The sequence below is a fragment of the Protopterus annectens genome, chromosome 4.part0, assembly GCF_019279795.1.
Source record: "Protopterus annectens isolate FY-2018-M chromosome 4.part0, PAN1.0, whole genome shotgun sequence".
NCBI lineage: Eukaryota > Metazoa > Chordata > Ceratodontiformes > Protopteridae > Protopterus > Protopterus annectens.
Genome location: NC_056733.1, coordinates 1,441,618,195 through 1,441,643,946, shown reverse-complemented (window position 1 = coordinate 1,441,643,946; position 25,752 = coordinate 1,441,618,195). Strand labels below are relative to the sequence as shown.

At 40.8% G+C, this 25,752-nt stretch overlaps 1 protein-coding gene across 1 annotated transcript in view; it reads left to right on the top strand.

Annotated features, from left to right (window-relative positions):
* LOC122799902 (glucosamine-6-phosphate isomerase 1) overlaps positions 1-25,752 on the top strand; it is a 344,019-nt gene that overhangs the window by 202,083 nt on the left and 116,184 nt on the right. The window contains exon 5 of the mRNA XM_044069285.1: positions 12,192-12,376. Within this exon, the coding sequence (XP_043925220.1) occupies positions 12,192-12,376 (185 nt within the window). The remainder of the gene's footprint in view (positions 1-12,191; positions 12,377-25,752) is intronic.

Here is a 25,752-nt window from a genome sequence, read left to right as displayed (position 1 = left end):
CTGTGACAATGTTGTCTCCATAAACTCTACCACTGACCACTGACATTTCCTCATATGCAGTCTTGCATATGAAATTAGAAGAATGCAGGAGGCCATGAACCCCAAGGCTTGCAGATAGCAGGGTTTTTGTGGCCACCTGTTTGAAGTAAGTCACCAAATGAATTTGCTTTTCTGACATAAGATAAGCCAACTGGGCAGTTGTATTCAAGCTTGCACCCAGGGGTATACTATCAATATTATAATTTGCAGGGATATCTGATTTACTGAAGGGTATAACTATGCATTTTTTAGCATTTAGTCTCGAATCATGGTTGTTGCACCAGTTATTTGTCATTTTTAGGCCTGTTTGTAGGATGTCAACATTGTTTGGGGATTCATTGACTGCTCTCAGCTAACAGTCCGCAGCGAACTTGGTGAGCCAGAGGCCCCCAACATTGGCAGTCACTTCACAGAAGTATATACCAAACAGGAGGGGTCCTAACACTGAGCCCTGTGGGATACCACTAGTAACAGATTTCTTATCAGAAGTGTCCAGACATCATATGTCCTGTTAGTGAGCCAGTTAGCTATCCATCTGATAATGTAGGGATTTATGCCAAACTCAATAAGTGTATCTGTGATCCCCAAGTGGGGGACTGTGTCAAAAGCTTTAGCCAGGTCTGGATAAGCAGTGTGTACCCTTTAACCCTCATCCATGGCCCTGGTGGCTTTCTCAAAGAAGTCCACCAGATTGAGCTGGCAAGACCTCCCCTTTGACAAAGCCATATTGGGGCTGGTTCAGTTTTTGGAGAGTTCCTATGTCGTTATTAATCAGGTCCGTGATTCTTCTCTCCATGGCCTTGCAGATGAGGCTGTTTGAGCTTATGGGTCTGTAGTTACCTGGGTCAGTTGATGGGGCCCCCCTTATCCAGAGGGATGACTATTGTAGTCCTCCATTCCTCTGGGACAAAGCTTGTTCAGAGGCAGTGGTTAAAGAGTGTTTCTAGCGGCCCTGATAGGTTCTGGTTTAAACTATTTAAGAAGCATCATGGAATGTTGTTGGGACCCATAGAGGCTGTGTTTTTGGCTTAAGTGAGTGGAGTAAGGACCTGTTTCATAGTCATGACTGGTAGGGGGATGGTTGCAGATATTTTTGGGTATAGTAGGAGGTGATGGTAGAAGTTTGAACTGAACTTGTCCACCAGCAAGTTTGCTATAGTTTCAGGCTGGGTGTAAGTATTGCCATTCATAATTAACTTTGCACATTGCTGAGTATTTCTCCTGAGGTTATGACCATAATTAAAAAAAAAAAAAAAAAGCCTTATGGTTATCTTTCACCTGGGAGGCTATCTTTGCATTGTAGTTTGCTTTGGCAGATTTGACCAGCTGTCTAATTTGCTTTAGACTGGTGAGTGTCATTTTGCACTGATTTGTCTTTCCTTCTTAGCTTTGGAAAGGATTTTGTTTCCTTTTGTTGAGTAGCCTATTTAGCCTAGGGGTCCACCAGTGTTATTTATTTTTGCCAGTGATCACTGGTTTGACTCTGACAAGTACTGCCTCCTCTATACAGTTGTGAATGTGGTTGTACAATGCTTTTGAGTACAGCTCAGAGTAGACCTCAGTGTCCTCTGGGATCGGAGGGGCTTGGAAGTTTATTAAGCTGTCACTTATTCTGAGGTAATTTGCCTTGGCAAAGTTCTTAACAGGTTTGGAGTTTGATGGGGGTTCTAAGTTAGTTTTAATACTAAAGGAGATGATTTTGTGGGCAGATCTTACCAGGTTGTAGTTGATGCACAGGAGCGAGTAGCATCCTCCCATGTCGATGAGCACTAAGTCCAAGGTATTTGTGCCTGGGGAGCTAATTAGTTGCTCCAGGGAGTTTGCATTGACGAAGTCCAAAAACCTCTGAGCAAGTTGAATTATGGGTCATACAAGTCTCCCAGTTTATGGAGGGATAGTTGAAGTCGCCCATAAGTATGATGCTAATGTTAAGAGATTCCAGTAGGTTTAGGTAGGAAGTGTGGTTTTGCAGACTCGTGTTAGGGGATCTGTAGCTAGCAAGGATATGATAGGGGGTTGCACCTATGGTTAGTTGGTAATGGAGTAGCTCAAGTGAGTCATGTTGTTGGACCAGACTAATAGTGTACTTGTCCATTATGAACATTGAGATGCCTCCTCCCTTTGTTTTATCCTGAGCTGAGGGGGATTGAAATGTATGAAAGGCATTATAGCTTTTGATAGTTGGGGTGCTTTCTATGGGTATGAATCATGTTTCTGCGATTGCACATATGTCTGCGCTGTCTAGGGTGAGGAGTACTTCAAGGGAGTGCAGTTTTTTTTTTTATTTAAACTCCTAGCACTGAGCAGTAGTACCTTTAGGTAGTCGTGAGTGATTTTTGTTATGCTGGAGGGTTTAACAACTATAAAGGTTTTGCCAGTTTCCAGAAACCAAGTGGTGACAAGAGCAAACCGTCTCTGGAAAAGCATTGTTGTTTGTCTGTTATGTCTCCCCAGGCTGACAGATATTGGACCCCCTTTTTGTGACACCAGAACTTAAGCCAATGTTTGAAGTCGTACCTCTCAGCTGTACAGATTTTCACCTCATATTTTTGGTCCGCTTTACGTAAACTTGTGGTTTTCTGGTAAATTAGAGGTAAATCATTAAAGACTGAAGTTAGAAAATAATGACAGACATTTGAATTTCAGGCTTCATATCCTTCGGAAACTTCATGTAAATGCAAAACCTGTTATTCTATCAACTTTCTAAGTTTGTAAAAGTAACATTTAAAAATTGCCCCTATTTTTGGACCTCTGTCCCACTTTCATATATGGGTTTGTCCAGATTTCTTTTTCTACGAGGTTGAGAGGTATAGTTGAAGTCAGTCATTCTTTGCTGGTACAGTGGCATCATCGTAGGTGAAGGTAGGTTGCTACTCAAAGCTAGATTCATACCTGTCTGAGACACATTCAGAGAGCTCCATCATTTGTCCTTTATATACTCCAGTGAGTTACATTTTAGGTCATTTACACCCACGTTGACTATGACTGTGTCATACTGGTACTTGTGGTTAAAAGACCTAAGTGCATGCATGATCTGGCTGACCCTGGCCCCAGACAGCTCACTGTGATCTTCTTCTTGTTAAGCTTGGTAGGGGGGACATCAGTATGTCTTACAATGGAATCCCCAATAACTAGAATGTATGGCTGTGTGGTGTGTTGCCTTATGGGCTTGGAAGCGGGGCTACTGTGATCGTCAGAGTTATGTGATGTGCTATCTTTTTTGTGTGTGTGCAGGGTCATTGAGAGATGCTTTTTGGATGTCTTGGAGGTTTGGGTAGATTACAAGTGAGTACCTCTGCATATGTGGGTCTATGTATTTGTTCCTTAGTGTTGGTAGTGAGTGTGTTGGGTATAATGCTGACAACCTGGTTTGCGTTTTTCATGTGTGTATGTGAGAGCTTTACCTCCAGTGACATTGTATATCTACATCTCTCACACACTGTTTGTTCTAAAATTAAACAGTTGTCAGTGAACATGAGGCAGTTACTTCACTGCCTCAAGATGCCTATATCCACCTGGCCAGAAGTAGAGATGACAAGGAAGCACCTATCCATTGTACCAGATCCTTAGTAGATGGAAAGGAGTAGGAGGAGTCACTTCAAGGTCAAAGTGAGCATTTAGTAGTCTACTATTAGATGACCTGCACAAACTGGCAGCTCTTTGAGCAGCTGTGCACAGTGGGAGACTATGGAGAGTGTTTTCTATAGAGGATTTTAAACTGGAGATGTTTGCTTTTATACAAAGCACTGGGAACTGCATTTAGACATTGCAAGTGCAGGCTGAAAAACAGTGATAAATTCAACAAAATTAATAAATGCAGCACAGAAGTCTTAAAATAGGGCTAAGACAGTTACAGCAAGTGCAAAAAAAAATACTAACATCAGCTTTGTAGGTCCAGATGGTTTTAGACGCAATCCAAGTCTTGTAGTCACAGATGTTCCAGCCAGGCACAGGGAAGCTCTGATTTAAATGACCCAAAACTGTTTGTGGTAGCAGCAATTTGCATAAATAAGCTGACATCACCTTGGTTGTAGTCAGAACAGAGATTGTTGCAATTTTTTGTGAATTAAGGTCACACAGATTCCGCCAAAAATTTGCATAAAAAGTAATAGAAAAGGGCAGTTACCTTTAGTTTGAGAAACACAAGCACATTTTTGCTTTTGGTATAGATTTTATTAGCTAAGATCCATCTAGAAATGAACCCCCCCAACTGCTATACCTGATTTTGTAAAGGTTATTGTATAAGGATGACTGTTGTTCCTCCTAGAAACTTAGGAATTATAATATTCTTCTAAAATTTCTTCAACATGTGGCAGCCTGTATTAAATGTATGGGCATTTACTCCAGCACTTTAGTGTTCTAATTGTTTTCATTATTTACATACAGAGAGTTACTTTTCATCCTCAAAGATTTCTCTTTGCTTTAAAAAAAATACATTCAGAGCAAACTGTTTAGCTGTTTTAACCATTATTGGATGTTTCTGTTTTCTCTATATTGTGTTTGTACAAAATGTTTGTTTAACTTACTGTTATGCAGGTGAGTATCAGGGAGTTTCGTAGTCATCCAGTTTTGTCCTTGAAATTAGTATTTCGGGAGTTAGGAATTGAGGATCCATAGGGAAACCATATTTATTGTACTGCTGTTGCAATTTTCTTTCAGTAGTGAATGCAAGTTATCACCGTGTGTACTTGCATTTAAGTGACTGTTGCTTATACATTACTGTGAATTTCCTGATGAACAGGTAATTGTGTTGGATGATCTCCTGTAAAGCTCTGAGATTTTAGGAAAGCAGTTACAATGTAGTGGGGCTAGCTGGATGATTCCTGGTACAAGTAATTAAAAGGGAAAGGATGGCTTTTGATGTTAGTACCATGTCTGAGATGCTCTCCACAGTTTGTTGCTAAAATGAAAAAAAAAATAGACAACAGTAAGAGTAACAGAACAGTAAGGAATATAAGATGTGTTGTAGTAGGTCAGGACTTAAAATAGTATACAAAAGTGGATTATACAAGCAAATATTGAAAACCATCTCTTAGCAGACCAGAAAACATCAACATTGCATCTGTGATCACTTCTAGGTGGTTTGTTTCTGCTGTTAATCATTGCAAAGAAAATGGACTTGCATTAATAATCATTATAAAAGACACACGTGCACAAAACTGAAGAAAAAAAATAATTTATGGGGGCTTCATCCCATACCCCCTTACAGAACTAACCTCATGGTTGTACAGCTGCTAATACTGGGCAGTCATCCCAAATAAATGAGACACATTCCTGAATACAAGTCAACAAGTCAGGCAATCAAGCCAAATGTGAAGGTCAGTAACCTGACTTTTTGATCAAATGAATATTATAAACAACAAATTGATCTTTTTAGCAAATACTAAGAAAAGTGAATATAATGTTAAAGTGGAGTTTAAAACAGCAAGTGTAAATGTAAGAATGATTTCTGATCCACAGCATGCAGTTACTTGTTAACAAGTTTAGAGTCCATAACCACCATTTATGGCACCCTGTGCTGTTCCCTCATCATCTCATACTTGGGTTCCCCACAAAAAAATAAATAAATAAAATAAAAATAGAAAAAATACAGAATGCACTTGAGGACCAAAAAAAAAAATAATAATAATCTCTCTGCTTTGAAAATTATAGCAAACTACTTGTTACATTTTAGACCAGACATTCAGTCCTGACCACAAAAGCACTATCTGTATTTATGTTTGAATGCCAATAGTGCAGTAACAACTGACTTTTCATCTCCTGATTGCGCCCCTAATATCTTACACCCAGGGCAGCTGCCACCTTAGGCCCACCCTAGCTATGCCAAGAATAAGTGCCCCAGAAATGTAGAGAAGTATGATCCTTATTAGAATCCTATTAATGACCAAGTGGCTGTCATTAGCAGTAGTTAATGCAGTTCCTAAGAGAAGAAATCCATAATGTATCTTTAATGCTTTGATTTCGCGAGGGTCAGTAATGTCATAGGTGGGTGTATCAGAAAGATTGGCACCAAGAATTAATGTGTTACAGCAGTAGGAAGCAATTATCACTGCCATTGTTAACTTGTATGAAATACTAACTGCAGTAGCAGTAGTTAAATGCATGCTGTCAGCAGTATGAGTAGGTTCTATCACAGTGAAGGGATGAAAATGCAGACTGACAGCAGGCCTGTCCTGCAATAAAATTTGTAAGATTTTTCTTTTAAGTTGAAGTCAGTACATTGGTGTGATACAAAACATGAAGCTTCTCAATATTTGGAAAGGCATACTGTATGCTTGAAGCGCTGTGAATGCAGCTTCATTGGTGAAGGATTAATTAATGGAACATGCTTAGAACTGCGGCTGCTTTCAACAGTGAAACTGAACTGTCTACGTCTGTTTTACAGAGTTTTGTCAACTAAATTATAAAATGTGCAAGACTGAAACTTAATTTTGTAGAAGATGTATTCCAACTATATCGCAAAAATCTGGAACACTATGCTTCTTAATATTAGGTCCACAACTCTCTTCCTCATAGTACTGTCACCACCTCTACTGCCAGAAATGGCTGTGGTTTGGTATACTAGCAAGTGGGGAGACTGGGGACTAGCTCCTACCACATGTTAAGAGGCATTAAGGGTGAGGCAGTGGACCATCTGCACCACTGCTTTCCAGTAGCAAGCCACATTCTTTTGCTAGTCATTTCTGTAGCAGCCAATCTCAGTCAGTACTTTAATGATGTCTTATGAGTAGTACATCAGTAATCCCATGGACACACAAAATTTCCCAGCACTGAGAAAAGTGTTTTGAAGTATACTGCCAAATGCAGCAACTTCTGTTGTCTCATTCCTCCCTGGGTGACTGCTGTAGAGATGTACTTGTACAGTGTTGGTTCTAAAGACTCTTCTGACAATTTCCCCCATTTCACCTTATGCTAAAACTCATTTGGAAAGCCAAGAAGTTCAAGGCAAAAATCATCCTTGTAACACTACTGGCCACAGCAGCTTTTGATCGCTGTACTTTGGATTAATCTCCTGCAGAAGCTGCTGCAGCTAAGTCTTTAAGAACTCCACTGACACACCTCTCAGGAAAGCTTTACCTGGATCTTCCTGCTCTCCAGTTAATTGCATGGTTGTTCCATTTTTTATTAATGGCCAAGGCCATACATACTTGGATTTGAATAGTCCACAGAATGACTTCTGCTCTGAGATCCAGTGCTCAGTAAATCTGCAAGCACAAATGGACACATTTTTTGTCTAGGCTGCTGCTAAAAGTTTAGACTCCTTTGCTTTACCAATGCCCACCATACAGGTTTACTTGTCTCAAATATGTGATATTAGCTGACGTTATTCTTCAGTCACAATGCATTTGGCCAGCTTATGTGTTTGAGATGCAGATGCCAAGACATTCACTTTGAGAGTGAAGCTCATGAAGTGAATCTTGGCACCCATGTCAAGAACACATAAAACGTTATGATCAGTAACCTTATCATAATTCTTCATAGTGCATGAAACTTTATCTGCTTCTTGTATTGCCAATTGTAGAAAAAGAGTAGGAATGTGAAGTGTTGTACCAGCTTTCCATTGTCAAATGGGTAGCAGTTAGAAACCATGTGATCCTCTGTAGAACTAATGGCATTAAAAGCTGTTTGACACTTTGTTCTGCTACATTTTTTTTATAATGGAGTGAAGTTCTAACCGCTTTTAAAAATGTTTACCTTCTGGTAGTATTCTTTGCTAGTCTCTAGCATGATAAACACCCTGCTACAGTGGCCTTTTGGCACCTATCTCGCCTAATAACCAATGGGAATTAGATAAGACGTGCCATTGGACTAGAGTTGTGCACCTTCACTGAAAATGCCTAGTTTTTTGGCTAGAAAGCCACCCCCAGTCTTCTGTGGGTTGGATGAATCCACCAACATGCTCCCAACCTTCCCCACCAGCTGACTTTTCAGAGTTTGGGTTTGTTAATCAAACCCTGTTCACAGTAAGGGCCCAGCCCATTTGTGCCACAGAGCTGGGAAAACAGATGAATAGTTTGTGTTTCAATTGTCAAATGATAGCTGCATTCTTTATAGACTGAGCAAAAGTCTCATTTGCATCCAAGGTGAGTTAGGTGAGCAGATATGTAAAGATATTCCTGGTAAATGAACAAGACAACACAGGAAGAGAATTTTAAATGGTCAAGAAGGTGTTGCAATAAAGTTGTGAACAATCCTTTGCAATTCTAATTTGCTTTATTTCTTTGGAAGGGGATAAATAGCTCAAAACCACAGCAGAAGGCAGTAAAACTATTTAAAGTACTTTTAATACATAAAAATAAAAACAAAGACAAAACAGTCAGCACTTTCGTGACTAATCAGCCACTTCATCAGACCTAGCATACAATAAAAATACTACATATTTAAGCAATTAAAACTAATCATAATTAAGTGATGTCATTAGATTGATACTCTATTCCATTCATAAAAACATATTGTAATCAATCAGGGTTAATGTGACACAGTAAAGAAGCACTGGCTAGTACTTTGAAGGGAAGACTTGGGACTATACCGAAGGTTTTGTTTCACAATAATAAGTCTCTGAAGTGACAGTTATGTTATAAACAATTTGGGAATGCTTCTACCACACATTCAAATCACAATGAAATATATCCATGCTGTTTGTGTTGTGCATGTAGGCATGTCTGGGTTAGTAACTACTTCATACACGCTCCCCTGAATTATGAAGTAGATTTTGACTTTCATGCTACTTGTAGAACTACGAATGTTGTTTATTATGTGAAATGCCAACTTTGAGAGTGTTTTTATGTTGGCAAGACTAACCACATGCAGAAGGACAGGATTTTGGAACATATAAGGGACATTCGGAGACTGAAATTGACTAATGCACTCTGTAAGCATGTTGTTGATTGTGAGGCAGAATGCTACCTAAGTTCATTGTGTTAGAAGTTGCTGAAGTAATTAAAAGAGGAGGTGATGTTAAAAGATGTTAATAATATCATTGAATGTTGTTGTTGTTTCGGCTTTTCCCAGTTAGGGGTCGCCACAGTGGAACTCCGGCCTGCTAATGATTGGCAGTAGATTTTTACGGTGCCGAGGTGCCAACCCGACTCCCAACCTTCAATGAAGGCACACCCATTCACGCATGTCTTTCGAGTGCCACTCGACTGCTGGGAGGACATGCAGACTCCACACAGAAGGCGCTCCAGCTGAGAATTGAACGGGAGAACCTCTTGCTGTGAGGCGACAACGCTACCGCCTCTGAACTTAAATGGATTGTTTTGCTGAAAGCTGATTGAGTTCTGAGTTTGAATGATAGTTGCTCTGTTAAGCCAATGTTGTGAACATGTGGGTTGGTACATTAACCCTGATTAGTTACAATATGTTTTTATGAATGGAATATAGTATCAGTCTAATGACATCACTTAATTTTGATTGGTTTTCATTGCTTTTAAATATGTAGTATTTTTATTGTATGCTAGGTCTGATGAAGCGGCTGATTAGCCATGAAAGTGAAAGCCGTTTTGTCTTGGTTTTTATTTTTATGTATTGCAGGTACTTTAAATAGTTTTACTGCCTTCTGCTGTGGTGATGGAGCTGGTTTTTCCCTTGCTTGTGTATTTGTTGCCTGCATTCACCTATACCCGATGCGATTTCTTTTTAGATGCATTTTGCTTTGTTTTTTTGTTTGTTTGCATTTTGTTAAATTAGTTTGTGCTGCTGGGTAAATTCCATTTCTAGAGGGGACCCAAGAAAAGAAGAGAAAACAAGGCTTGACCGGAAAAGAAAGTTGCAAGGTTACGGAAATAAGTTTGGTAACTTCACATTTGGGGCATATTAGTGAGTTGCTGTGTTATACTCTGCAGGCTTTTCTGAATAGATTACCATCATCAATTAACCTAATATGCATTCATCTCCTTTGACTAGAAGACAGTAAGTGCCTTGTCACCCAGCTGAAGGTTGATTCTGTGTGTTCAGGTACAGAGTTTCTTATTGGTGATCTACTTTGATGTTGAAAAGCTGAGTGCTGCATATTGATTTTCCAGAAATAATTTATGTAAGAAAGTCAGCTGCAAGAGTTGTTGCAGACTTAGAATCCTACTGATAAAGAGGTTTGTCAATAGGTTGTGTTGTAAATTTGGTGATCTTGTAGTATGGTGACTGCAGCTTTTTGAAGGATTGATTTGCTGAACTTGTCAGTAGCGTTACAGTAGTGAGAAATCTGTGTACAAAGTATTAGCAGGAGTGATTTTGTTGCTGGGGATTCATTGTCTACTTGGTCTGTAGGAAGTGCCTAACTTTTTATTTAAGTTTTTTACTGTGATGACATGGCAGCATGATCGTTGAAAATCTCAGATCTTCCTCACCACACCCTCCAAGGGAGTTATTGCAGAATGTTTTGCAAAAGAGAGTTTGTTGTCAACATTTATTTGCAGGGCCTGATTCCAAAAGGCTGTCTCTGTAAGTGGGTTATTCTTGTGAAAAAACCTGCGCTGTAGGGCCAGATTCCAAAAGTTTCTCTCTGTAAGTGGCTTATTCTTGTGTAAACCTGCGCTGATTCCAGAAGCCTTGCTACCTATGTTCATAGGTTGGTACTAGGCTATCAGCCCTAGGGCCTATACAAGCCTAGCCATAACAATTCCCTGGCTATTTCTTCCCACGCTATTTACTTCCCTGGACCCCTGTCTAGCAGGGCAACTGATGTGATCCCTGGGGTGAATTTCCTGACTAAGTGACTTTCTGATGCAAGCCTACTTTATAGATAGGCTTTACACCAGAGTGACTCACACCAAAAGTAAATCTTTTGGAATCTGGCCCCTAGTTATTTATATTTCTCAATTAATTCAGTGTTTGTTTTGATCTGAAATTGTTCTGTGGTTTTAGTATTGTATTTGATTCTAAAAATTATGAGCTTCTTTTTTCTCCTTGATAATAAGTTTAGAATGGGGTGTCACAGTGGATAGTGGTGACACCTCACAGCAAGAGAGTCTCTGGTTTAATTCTCAGCTGGAGTCCCTTCTGTGTGGAGTCTGCATATCCTCCTTATGTTTGCATGGATTTCCTCCTGGTACTGTGGTTTCTTCCCACATTCAAAAGACCTGCAGTAATTGGATTGGGCACTCTAAATTGGCCATAGGTGGGTGTGCGTGTGTGTGGTATGGAAGAACAGCAGCAGCAGGGCTAAACACGTGTCTGTATGAACTTGGGCTCTAGAAGATTGTCACTGTTGAATTGATAACCCATGGATTGCTGGAGTTGTGTAATCAGTATAGATATATTTTTGGCACTGCATGTAATTAGTGAATCATCTGCATACCATATTAGTTTCTTTCTTTGTATGTGGAAATGTATGTCATTTGAAACTGTAGAGAATAATAGTGGTCCAGTATTTGAACCTTAGGTATACTCTAGTTCATAAGAAATTGTGTGAAAGTCATTTTTTAGCAGGCTATTAAGATTTTGTTTAGTAAGTTGCTGATAAACCACTGTGGTAAATTTGTGCATTGTATGTTTTGAAGTTGTTACATGAGATTACGGTCTGTGACATCAAACTTTTTGGAAAAGTTAAAAAAAAAAAAAAAACAAAGTAGCAGCGATGAGGCCATTGTCCCAGTGGTAATGCCTAGTAGAGCTGATTGGATGCTATATCCTGGAAGGAAACTTCAGTATTTGGCAATCACCAACAATAAACTGACAGCTTCACTGGCAAATAGGTATAAAACCCTGGCACAGGTGACCTGAATTTAGCTTGAACACTTGATTGAACTAACGGGAGAATAAGCTGTGCCCATCCAGGGAAGGGGTATGGCAGTCAGACACACACACACTGCCACAGTCCCTTGGAGGATATGGTGAGGAAGATTCGAGGCTAGGGGGGCTCAGCTCACATATTATATTACAGAAGCAGTGGAAAGCAAAAAAATAAATAACCATGTCCAAAATACTAAAGAAATATATAGCGAGTGATTTTGCTCTTAGCCATGATGAAGGTGGGTGCTAGATGTTAGACTTTTTATGGAAAAATTGAGTGCATTTTTAAAGTGAAGTAAGAAACATGAATGATAAAGCCTGCTGTTCTTTTTATGCTGCATTGTACTTTAGAGTTTTTTTTTTGATGCAGGCAATAGTTTTATTTTATAAACTTTTTTTCTTTTATTGACTTTGTAATTCAGGTATTGGTCCAGATGGTCACATTGCCTTTAATGAACCTGGCTCAAGCTTGGTATCCCGGACAAGAGTGAAAACACTAGCCATGGACACCATTCTGGCTAATGCTAGGTTCTTCAATGGGGATCTCTCCAAGGTTCCCACCATGGCACTCACTGTTGGAGTGGGCACTGTTATGGATGCTAGAGAGGTAAGAAGAATTGTTCCTCAAAGATGTCAGCTTTATTAAAGAGATAATGGAAGTGCTCAGTTTGTTTTCACTGAGCTGCGGTGGCTTGAACAGACATTTTTGGCAAGGTAGAAAACTAAGCAGCATTCATATTCTAAGTGGATTGGCTTAGGGGCAATCTGACATTAAAATTCTTGTTATGTTGTCAGGTTTGTCCCTTATGTTATACATTTGTAGATTTTACTTTGATACAAAGTTTAATAATACAGCTCTCTAAAACATTTTAAGGTGTTTGAGTAGTTGTACAGTATTTGACTATGTGTATGACTAAGTTTCATCCTTAGAAATTTATTTGAAGTCACTAGACATGGATTTGAAAATGCATAATTTGATTTTTTTTTTTTCTGTCAAACACCTTTATTGAATTAACACTTGCAACATAGTCAAACTTATATTTATATAAAAATAAACAATATTAAGTTCACATTTACAAATGTTCTGCATCACATACATTGTTATATATCCTATAATCTAGTCACCATTGCATGAATTATTCAATTCCTGCCTGATCTTAAACATCATTCTTCCACCAAAACATTTTTCTGCATGTATTATTTCCACAATTTCCATTTTATTATGTAATTTTGTGATTTTGTTATGTAAATCAGGACCACCTGTTTGACAACAAGGCTGAGGAAGTTCTTAAAAAGATGGACGATAAAAGCTAAGTCTATGCAAACTGTTAAAGATTTCTTACAAGTTCAGCCTCCTAGATTTAGTAGGCACTGGCACTCTAAGAATTGGTCCTTTCCAGCCCCTTCCAGGTCTTCTCAAGCCAAACCCAGACACAGCAGAAACCCTAGGTTTCAGTCCCAGGGGCGCACAAGACTAAGCAGTGGGGGGTTTCCGCACCCAAATCAGGGAGTAGTAAGACCCCCCCTATGAAAAACTGTCTTCTCAATGACTTGCTTTTAAAACTTCCAAGCACTTCCCAACTGAATGCTCCTTTTGGCGGAAAGATAGGTCTGCAGGCCAAAACCTGGGAACTCATTACCCAGGACAAATGGGTTTTAAATATAGTGTCCCAAGGATACAGATTTCACTTCCACACCTTACCAACACCAAGCGGGTGGCCAGATCTGCCCCCACATCAGTGGGCAAAGGCCCAAAGGCAAATACTCTCATTCAGTTGGTACCAGAAGAGGAAAAGGGACAAGGTTTCTCTTCAAGACTTTTTCTGGTACCCAGAAAAGGCAATGCATGACATCCTATCCTGGACCTTTCTACTCTAAATACCTTTCTGGTGATTCCAAAATTCAAGATGTTGAGACTTCACCAGCTGCTTCCTATGCTAGGCAATGATGCATGATTGGCAACACTAGACTTAAAACGAAGCATACCTGCACATCCCTGTCAGGGAGTCTTGCAGAAGATACCTACACTTCAAAGCAGGCTACATGCACTATCAGTTCTCTGCACTGCCCTTTGGCTTATCTACTGTGCTCAGGGTATTCATAAAGTGGCTAGCTCCAGTCATTGCATTCTGCAGGCAAAGAAATATTCAAATATATCCATACCTGGATGATTGTCTAATTCAGGCAGAAAGCCAGGACATACTTTTGAATCATCTGGCCTTTGTTCAAAGGGTACTGACTTGTCTGGGGTACACCATAAACGAAAAGAAATCACACCTGGTAACCTGTTAACAAAGTATATTCCTGGGAACAAGCTCGAATACAACTTCCCAGATGGCTTTCCTCACGCCAGAGAAACTGACTCTCTTGACAACCTACTTCAAACAAGTGACCACAAAATCCCAGTTATCTGCAAGGCAAATACTGCAAGCCTTGGGGTTCATGTCCTCCTGCATTCTTCTAATTCCATTTGAGGAAATTGCAATGGTATCTCAAAAGCCTATGGTGTCAACATTCACAGGATCTAGAAGCTATGATTCCTATTATACATTGCCTATGCCTAGAGTTCCTTTGGTGGGCAGAAACCTGCCACCAAAACAAGGGACTACCATTCACACTACCCCCTGCCGCCCAAACCTTAACAACAGACACATCAGACTATGCATGGGGGGGGGGGGGCTCACCTGGCAAGGAAGTGCATTCAGGGCAAATGGAACCCAAGTCAAATGCACCTACACATAAATCAAAAGGCAATGTTAGCTGTATAGAACGCTCTGACAGCCTTCAAGGACCACATTTTTCCAGGACAACTAATGGTAAAGACGGACAACACCACAGTCATGTGGTACATAAACAAGCAGGGGGGTACAGACTCTTATTATACCCCCTCTGCAGACTAGCCATGGTATTGTGGAACACAGCGTTTAGCTACCAAGTGAATCTACAAGCTCAATTCCTGCCAGGAAAACCAAGTACACTGGCAGATTGACTAAGCAGAAACCTCATGGACCCACACAAGTGGAAACTGGAACTAAGGATTTTTAACATGTTTACAAACAAATGGGGGAGCCCAGATATAGACCTATTTGCCTCCCCCCAGAACCATCAATTGGACAAATTTTTACACAAGGATTCCCCCACAAACTAGCTTGAAAAGTGGATGCTCTATCCTTCAGCTGGAAAAACCTATCAGTTTATGCCTTTCCTTCTCTGCCTCTGCTCTCCAAGGTGCTACTAAAGATCAAACAGGACAAGCCAATGAAGATTTTAATTGCACTAGACTGGCCACACCAACAATGGTACCCCCTCCTGCGCAGTGTGTCACGCTTGGCCCCATGGCACATGCTTCAGACTCCTTCCCTGTTGTCTCAGAAGGGGAACCAGATTCTGCACCCTCAGCTGCAAACCCTGAACCTAGCATCCTGGCTAATTAACTAATCTCTCCTTTACCACCCCTCAGTAAGTCAGTGATGGATATCATTTTAGCGGCTAGGAGGCCTAGTACTAGAAAATCTTATGCTGCAAAATGGAAAAGATTTTGTTCCTGGAACCAATCTCAAGGGATGAACACAGCAGTGCCCATTTTACCTCAGATTCTACAATATTTGACTGAGATGCTTCATAAGGGCTTTTCCTCCATCAAAATTCATGCCTCAGCAATTTCAGCTCATTATAGCACAGAACCTCCCCTCTTCTCTCACCTACTGCTCAAGCAATTCCTCAGAGGGGCCAAAAATGTAAGACCACCGAGGAGAGCTCCAACTCCAGCCTGGGACCTTAACTTGGAGAAACTCACTCTTCCTCCTTTCGAGCCAGCTGCTACTGCAGATTTAAAATTCCTTTCCTGGAAAACAGCTTTCCTTTTAGCAATCACTTCTGCAAGAAGGGTATCTGACTTGCAGGCTCTTATGGCAGTGGTGCCTTTCATCATCTTCCAATCCCTCCTTCATGTCCAAGGTGGTATCCAGTGTGGCTCTTAATCAGTCCATTAATTTGCCAACCTTCTTTTCTAATCCACAGAACAAAGGGGAATGGATACTGCATTTCTTAGATGTGCACAGACAACTTAGATTCTACTTGGACAGGACTAAACCTCAAAGGAAATCTGAACAACTGCTGGTGGCATTTGCTGCAGGGACAGAGGGGAAAGATATTGCAAAGCAAACCATTTCAAAATGGATAGGCCACTGCATACATTTCTGCTATAAGCACCATGGAAAACCTATCCCACAGGGCATCAGACCCCATTCAACCAGTGCTGCATCTACCTCTACAGCCTTTCTAAGGGGCGTCCCTACAAGAGACATCCTAGAAGCTGCTACCTGGAGTTCTGTACATACTTTCACCAAGCATTATCATTTGCCAATTTTCTCTAAATCTAGAGCTGGTTTTGCCACTGCAGTCTTGCAGGGCCTTATAGCTGGTCCTAATTCTATTTAAATTCCTCCTCCCATTCTTAGCTTTGGGAATCTACCCAAATGTAATGACTGCAACAGTGAAACATGAAGAACATAGTACAGTTGTGTACATTTACCTTAAATGTAGATAGAGTGTATTCACTGTTGTAGTCCTGGTTACCCTCCCTCAAGCCCCCTTTCTTCTTTTGGCTATACCTCTACTCTCACTTACTATGCGCAAAAAGCTTTGTGGTGTATTTTCTTTTTTGTTGGAGGTATATTCTTGTATTATAGATTTAATTGCTCCCCATTAGGGGGGCACCTGACATCTGGGGCAAGAAAAACTGATGTTATGGCGTCGGCTGCATGTTTTATACCCCTGACGACCTGATGTCATGGAAGAAGGGACAGCAACCGACGCAAGACCCACGACTTTGTTAGTCAGTCTGACTGAGGGCTACTGCAAGCAGATTACCCAAATGTAATGACTGCAACAGTGAAATACACTCTAACATCTACATTTATGGTAAGTGTACACAACTGTACTTTACTTCTTAACCCTATCTCTCTCTCTTTTCTTTCCGCCATATTTTTAAACGCCACTATAATTTTGTTCCACTCCCTAGCTATATTTTCATAAGAAATGTCTATCTTTTCTAATACTTCCCAAATAATTTCCACTGCCCATTACTTAAATTCCTCTCTTTTCAACATATAGGTGGGGAATCACCAGTGTCTCATTTTTATTTCACTACACTGCATTTTTATTTTAGTTGTTATTAGCATGTGGTCTGAAAATACTTATTAGATGTGTATCAAAACTTTCAATTAAATGCACATATTCCTAACAAATATAAGTTCTGTCTAGCATAGCCCAGTTTTTGTATCTTGGGGAGTAATAGATAAATTCACACTGAACTCTTACTACTGAATTCACATCTTTCGTGCCAAATATTTTTTATAAATTTCTTCAAAATCTGTCCTCCTTTGTTATATTTTCCCTTCTGGGCCCCATTATACATCTTCACTGCTGCAAATCAAATTCCATTCCCTACCTCTAAGTAATATTCCCTGCTGAAAGCTGATTATTTCTTCCAGAATTTTCTCAAGCTCCATTTATAGCTGTTTCAGGTGGAATAAAAATACATACCAGTGTAATCCTCCTTCCTTGCCAGTAGCCCCTTAGTACTACAAATCTACAATTATTATCTTTTTTATCTTCATCTATCACTATAGGAGCTCCTCTTGTAATTAATATAACTACTCTTTTTTTTTTCCCTTTATCCCAAGTATTCCACAGAATAACCATTCTAAAAATCTTTCTTTGTCAAATTCACATGCCCAGTTATTTCCAACTGTGTCTGCTATAGCATGGTTGTTTGTGCTTTAGGTTTCTAATATAGTTTACTGTTCTTTCTTTTTTGTATTTGTGAGACCATTTACATTTAAAGATAATGTAGAAAGTGTCATTATTTTAAAATGTTGTAATTCTCACCTTTTATGTTTAACTACCTTTTTGTTAAGTGTCTCATTCCAGCTTTTGTGTTACATTCATAGACTAAGTTTGGCAGGTTGATCTTTCATACAATTGCTTCTTGTCATATCCATTTGAGCTTATGTCACATATCGCAAAGCTTTTTGTTTTATTGAATGCCCTGAAACAAAAAAAAATAAATAAACACACTCTGAATACACATTTAAAACCTATTAACTTAATGCCAACACACAAAGCTATGTACAACGTCAAATACTAAAGTTTTACCCTCCTAATAGGAACACTTGTCCCAGACTGACAGCAACACTGACAGAGTTTGATTAACCTAAAAGGAAGGTTATACATGTTAAAAAGCATAATAAAGCCTGTGCTTCTACTAAGTGCTGTCTGGTTTTATCTTATCTTTATTACTCTCCCAGATTGGGAAAACACTTGAATGTTATCTCCTAGCCATTGAAAGAAAGAGGTATTCTGTTTATATTGCTGTTTATCAGATTGTCTCCATGAGGCATGACAACCAGATACACAGTTGCTTCTACAAGCACGTTTGTTTAGGGGAAACTTGTTATTATATTCAATGTTCTTTTCTATTTATTTGCTTTCTTTTAAAAATTCATACTAGATCAAGTGAAGGACCTTAATCCAGTCATTTCCCTATGAAAGAGTGAGAAAAGACGCATCAAAATTTATTATGTTGTGCTTCTTTGACCAGACTTTTCTTCTTTTCTTTCACATTGCAGTGCCTACATTTCTGAAAACTGAACAAGGAGAGTGGAAGAGGAAGGGAAAAAATACAGGGGCACCTGCTTACATCAGTATTCCAATTGCACTCGAAAATAACTAAGAAAGCTTTACTTTATAGCATGCAGATTATATCATGCATTATAAAAATACTACTGTTGAACAAATTTTTATTTTATTTACATTTAAACTCCTTCCTCTTCCCCTCTCTTAAATGTTCTTCTAATCATTAATGACATAAAGTTGGGCATATGCTTTGGAGTACACTACAAGTTTAATAAAGTCAAAAAGTTCAGTATTTCCAGGTTTTCTTGTTCTGTCATGTTTCACAGATATAATTAATGCTTTGTAACTCCAAATTTATCAGTTTCTGAGTTGCTGGTTTTATTCCTGTTGATGTCCATTTTCCAAATCCAGTTTGTGCTTCATTTCCAATGTACTCACGGTTATTCTAGTCAACTCTTGTGCTTTTTTTCTTAAACATTTTCCATTTAAACATTGGAAAAGGTTTCACTGGCATAGTCTCTCTGTGGGCTTTATCAGTAGAACAAGAAACATAATTTCCTTCTGTTTCACAGCTCACTTTTTGTTGGATAAACTTTTGTAGCATGTTCTGCATCAAAAAATGTTGTGCCTCCAGGAAAGAATATTCTGAAAATAACTGGGTACAGCAGCTTGAATCTCATACATGCTTCTCGACATTCCCTGATTAGTGGAATAAATGTACGCCTCTTCTGCCTGGTATACAGTGAGTAATCTTTTTTCCACAGTCTACTGTCTGTCACTTTTAGTACATTGTCCTTTTGCTACAGTTTTTGTCAGAATCTACTCTTCTACTAGTTGGGATTAGGTTTTTATTAATGGTTTAGGTTACTTTCTCATGGTCAAGTTTTGAGCTTACATATATTGTGCACTATCAATTAACAACTCCTGATGTGAAATACCAGTTCAGTTACTTATTTGTGCTTTCATAAAACTAATACAGTCTGTTCCTTCCAGCTTCTTTGGTACAGAAGAAAATCTGAGGTTTTCCTTATGTGCATCTTTCCTCTAATTCTATTATTTTTTTAAACATCTCTTCTTGAGCAGTCTCATATTCAGGCAGCCTTTTCTTCATTTCAACCTCTGATTTTTGCAGTTTTATCACCTCATTTGAATGTCTGTTTAACGCTTCTTCCATTTTTCCAGCAGTTTGTTATTTGAGTTGATATACTCCTTGAGTGTTTTGTTCATTTTAATCAGCTCTGAGTACATTTGACTTATTTTTTCCTCTAGGTTACTGGAAGTCATTTCTTGTACCAAAGCTGGAGCTTGCACTGATTTTTTTCTGAACAGCTGCAGAATTCTTCCCAGTCAGTGTATTTGTCTCACCTTTTGTGATTGATGTTTCTTTCAGGTTCTCTGAAATCATCCAGGCAGTGCACTTACTAGCCAGTTACTGAATTTTACCCCAAAATATGAGTTTACTGGCTCCATCTTCTTAGTTTCTGTTTTTATTTTGGGAGACATGAAATTAAGCTGTTACTCAGTGTGCAGCCATCTTAGAAGTCCTGTTCTTTGATGTTCACCATAAGAATCACTGCTATAAGAGAGATATAAAGTGGTATTTGGGCAGAGATAGGCATCACTCCTCCAGACAGATCTTTTACCAATGATTTGTCTCTAAGGAATTTGAGGTCACTGTCTTGAACTATGGCCCACAGCAGAAATACCTGCTATAAAAGGAGTGACTTGCTTTATCTTCAGTTTCATTTTACTTCTTGAGGTTTGTATTGTCCGTTTGTTGATTGCTTCTAGGTGTTCAAATATTAACATTGATATGCAAACATCTTATTGTGCGATCGTGCGGTTACTGGTAAAGCTTTGTTTCAAATCTGATGTTCATCGTGCATACAGCTGCAGTCATAACAGATGGGTTCTCCTGCCGTCAGGCGGGTCCTCGGTCAGCCGAATTCCAAAGTCTAGGTCCGGCGTCGGTTGTCGTCGCTTCTTCCCTGACGTCAGTGCGACAGAGGTATAAAAGAACCATCCGACGCCATTTTCTTCAGTCTTTCTTGCCGTGCGGTGCCCGAAGCAGAAGCAGTTCGCAAGTGCCGGTCGGCCAGCTCCTGAAATTACAAAAATTTTGCAACCGAAGTCTTCTTGAAAGCTAAGTACCCCGTTGGGGAAACCTTTCTTGCCTCAGACCGATGTCAGACAAAGTTAATAATTGTATTTCATGTGGGAAGCAAATTCCGCATAAGGATTTTCATTCCCTCTGCATTCCTTGCTTAGGCCCAGACCACGACATCTCGGTCTGTCATTTTTGTGCTACATTCAACAAACGCACCATTAAGCGTCGGGCGGAGTTCGCCCAGCACTATTTTGGCAAAAAATTTAACTATATTATGTCGTCGGATACTCCGACTCCAGTTTTGTCAAAAAAACGCAAAGATAACGACCGACACACGAGGTCCGCGGCCTCTACCGACACCACGCCAAAGCCGACTACAGGTGGTCCGGTTCTCAGCGAGGCGCCCGCAGCCCTGCCTACCGACGACACTTCATTGGCGGTGTCTTCTGTGCCCGAGGTCGCAGGCTCCTCGGCCCACACCCCGACTACAGATACCGAAGCCACTTTTGGTGGTGAATCTCAAAATGTAGACAGGTCTGCCTCCTCTCAAGGTGTCTTCAGACCTTCCTCTTCTTTTTCCACCAAGGTTTTCACTTAGTCTAAAGCAGCCATGCATTCTAAGAGACAAGCTACACAGGGCCCTTCTCCAGGCCCCATGCCTAAAAAGCAGATGCTTAAAATGGCTGAGGATTTAATTACTCTTATCAGGGGTTCTCAACCCCTCCCAGACAAAAGGCCCAGAGTGGAGGAAGAATCCCCCTCCTCTGACCAGGCCTCCATTATTTCAGAGCACTCTGATGAACAGGAACATTCTTACTCCCCTTTTGAAGATTCTGATGCAGAGGAGTCCATTCCCTCTGTCCCCCCCCCCCCAAGAGGATTACTCATTTGGGGAAACCTTGCATACCTTAAGGGAGCACTTCACTGGGAAGGCCAAGAGTACTCAGATTCCAAGAAAAGGCTTAGGGATTTTCTCTTGCTACCTCAGCACAGGCCTCTGGCTATACCATCTGTCTTAGACATACTAGATGATGTGTACTCGGAGGCCTGCCTTAACCCGGATTCTTTACCTCCAGCCCCAGTCAAGCCTGACAGGTACTACCGGGTTCCTGACTCACACCAATTTTTATACAAAAGCCATGCGGCTGACCCAGAAACTATCTCACAAGGCCCCAAGGGAATTAAGTCCTCCACTGCTAAAAATCAATTACCTTCCGAGAGAGATTCCACATCCTTAGAAAGGTGGGGAAAAAAGGTATACACCTCGGCCACTTTAACCATGAGGGCATTAAACTGCCAGTTCCATATGCTAAAGTACCAACAGTTTCTGTTATCACAGTTGAGAAGCAAAATGTCACAACCTGAACAACCAGACTTGAAGGAGTTGCAGGATTTGATGCATAGTGCAGAACAAGTGGGTAAGCATACCTTGCAATGTGGTTTTGATGCTCTAGAGGCCTCATGTAGAGCTGCTGTTACAGGATCAGTCATACGTAGACATGCCTGGCTCAAGGAGCAAACCTTACCAGATCATGTCAAAGCTAAAGTACTAGATGCCCCTCTACAAAAGGATGTATTATTTGGTGTTAAAGCTGAGGAGGTATTAAAGAAAATGGAGGAAAAGGCTAAATCAATGCAAACAGTGAAAGATTTTCTACAGGTACAACCTCCACGTTTCAGTAGAAATTGGCCTTCCAGAAATTGGTCCTTTCCAGCCACGGACAGACCCCAAAGAGGTAGATACAGGCGCCCGAGGGGCAGAGGGCAATCTCAAGGATCGTTTAGAGGCAGACAATGGCAAGCTCCTACACAAAGAGGTGGTGAGGATAGTTTGCAGCCATTCAGAAAGCAAGCCCAATGACTTTCCCCTTTGCATGCCAAGCAAGGCTCAAATGGCAGCACCCTTAGGCGGAAAACTGGCATTATTTTCAAAAAAAGACAAATGGATCCTGGACATTATAAACAGAGGCTACAGATTCCATTTTCACACCCTTCCAAAAATGAGAGGCATGCCAAACCTGCCACACAATCAAAGGGCAGAGGCACAAAGACAAATTTCAGATCTCATGGACATGAAAGCTATTCAAGAGGTACCTACTCACGAACAAGGTCAAGGTTTTTATTCCAGACTATTCCTGGTACCAAGGAAGGGAAAAGATTGGAGACCTATTTTGGACCTATCCATCCTAAACACATTTTTACTCGTACCAAAATTCAAGATGCTCACATTACAGCAGCTTCTTTCCATGCTGGGCAAGGAGTCTTGGCTGGTAACATTGGACCTCAAGGAGGCATACCTGCATGTCCCAATCAGACAAAATTGCAGAAGATACCTCAGATTTCTTGCAGGTTCAACCCATTATCAATTCTCTGCATTGCCCTTTGGCTTATCTACTGCGCCCAGAGTATTCACGAAATGCCTGGCATCAGTAATTGCCTACTGCAGACTTCAAGGGATACAAATATACCCATATTTGGATGACTGCCTGATCCAAGCGGACAGCAAGCACATACTTCTGAAACATATGGCTTTTGTAATAATGTTGTTGAATTCTCTGGGATACACAGTCAACAAAAAGAAATCAAGGCTAATACCCTCTCAGAAAATAATTTTCCTGGGTGCCAACCTGGACACAAACACCCAGATGGCCTACCTCACGCCAGAGAAGCAGGGGCAACTAACTCAATACTTCAGAAAACTAGCAAATTTCACCAGGCTGACTGCAAGGAAAATCCTGCAGGCTCTGGGATTCATGGCATCTTGCATCCTACTAATCCCATGTGCAAAACTGCATATGAGGAAACTTCAATGGTACCTGAAAAACCTATGGTCTCAACACAGCCACAGTTTGGAAACAATAATACCACTAATTCCATGTCTTCAAAAGGAATTTCTGTGGTGGGCTCAAGCATGCCAAACAAACACAGGTCTCCCATTCTGCAAGCCTCAAGCAAATCAAGTCATCACAACAGACGCCTCGGACTACGCCTGGGGGGGCGCACATGACAGATCGGTGCATTCAGGGCAAATGGTCCCAAAAAGAAAAGCACCTTTACATCAATCAAAAGGAAATGCTAGCAGTAATAAATGCTATTATAGCTTTCAAAGACCTTCTGCATCCAGGTCAACTATTGATAAGGACAGACAACACCACAGTAATGTGGTACATAAACAAACAGGGAGGAACCCATTCATACCCCCTATGCAGGCTGGCCATGTCACTTTGGAACATAGCTCTGGAATTACAAATCGACCTTCAAGCACAGTACTTGCCAGGCAAGGAAAACACGCTGGCAGACAACCTAAGCAGAAATATGACAGATCCACACGAATGGAAGTTGCATCCTCAAGTTTTTACAGAGATAATTCAAGCATGGGGAAGGCCAGACATAGATCTCTTTGCCTCCCACAAAAATCACCAATTGACAAAATTCTGCTCAAGGACTTTTCATCCACAGGCCTGGAGAGTGGGCGCTCTCTCTTTCAGTTGGACAACAATGACAGTTTATGCCTTTCCACCTCTTCCTCTGCTGCCCAAAGTTCTATTAAAAACCAGAGCAGACAGACCAAAGATGATTCTCATTGCTCCAGACTGGCCAAGACAGCACTTGTACCCAGTCCCGAGGAGCCTGACACATTCCCCTCCATGGACCCTACCTCTAATGCCTCTTCTTCTGACTCAGCACAGCTTCAAAACTCTTCACAGTCAGCTGAAAACACTCAATCTGGCCGCATGGAAGATTCCTTAACATCACAACAGACCCTACTCTCCAAGGAGGTGCAGGATGTCATTTTGGAGGCCAGAAGGCCGTCTACTAGAAAAGCTTACTCCGCAAAATGGAAACGGTTTTGTGCCTGGAATGAGAAAAAGGGCCAGAATCCTGGAAAACTGAATTTACCTCAAATGTTACAGTATCGAGCTGAGCTGCTAAGCAGTGGACTTTCATTCTCCTCCATCAAGATCCATGCCTCAGCCATTTCTGCAGAATACAACACTGATCCACCTTTATTCTCTCAACCCCTCTTAAGACAGTTCCTCAGAGGGGCTAAGAATATAAAACCCCCAAGGAAACAACCAATACCTGCTTGGGACCTCAACTTCATTCTAGAAAAGCTGACCTTGCCTCCTTTTGAGCCAGCTGCCTCAACAGATTTGCAATATTTGTCCTGGAAAACAGCTTTCCTTCTGGCTATCACCTCAGCTCGTAGGATATCGGAACTACAAGCCCTCATGGCTGTGCAGCCTTTTATCTTTCATCATGACAGAGTTTCCTTATGAACCAACCCGTCCTTTATGCCAAAGGTGGTATCCAGGGTAGCTTTGAATCAGGCTATACACTTACCTACCTTTTACCCTAATCCTCAAAACAAAGGGGGGAGACTATTACATTCCTTGGACATCCACAGACAGCTGCGCTATTATTTGGACAGAACAAAGCCTTTCGGACTATTACATTCCTTGGACATCCACAGACAGCTGCGCTATTATTTGGACAGAACAAAGCCTTTCAGAAAATCAGAACAGCTCTTTGTGTCCTATGCTATAGGAGCTCAAGGGAAGCCAATTTCCAAACAGACAATCTCAAAATGGATAGCCCACTGCATACGCTTTTGTTACTCTTTTCATGGTAAAACTGTACCTGCAGGCATCAGATCTCATTCCACAAGGGCCACAGCTACCTCTGCAGCTTTCCTCAGAGGAGTTCCTACCAAAGATATTTTGGAAGCAGCCACTGGAGTTCTGTGCATACCTTCTCCAAGCACTACCACCTACCATTATACTCCAAAACTAGAGCAGGCTTTGCCACTGCAGTCTTGCAGGGCATCCTGGCTCCTCCTAGTTCCACCTAGTGCCTACCACCCCTTTCTTAGCTTTGGGATTCTACCCATCTGTTATGACTGCAGCTGTATGCACGATGAACATAGTACAGTTTTGTACCTACAATACAGCTGCAGTCCAGGTTTCCCTCCCTCCTTCCCCTCTTGGGACAGGTCCATTGGCTAACACCTCCTCATACAACCTGATTGGGGTATTCATATATGGTGTATTTGCTTGCAACTACTGTACTTTGATTATATTGCATTGTTTTATTACACAAATTTATGTATTGCCTTCCTTCTGGGGGCACCTGACATATGGGACAAGAAAAACTGAAGAAAATGGCGTTGGCTGGTTCTTTTATACCCCTGTCGCACTGATGTCAGGGAAGAAGCGACGACAACCGACGCCGGACCT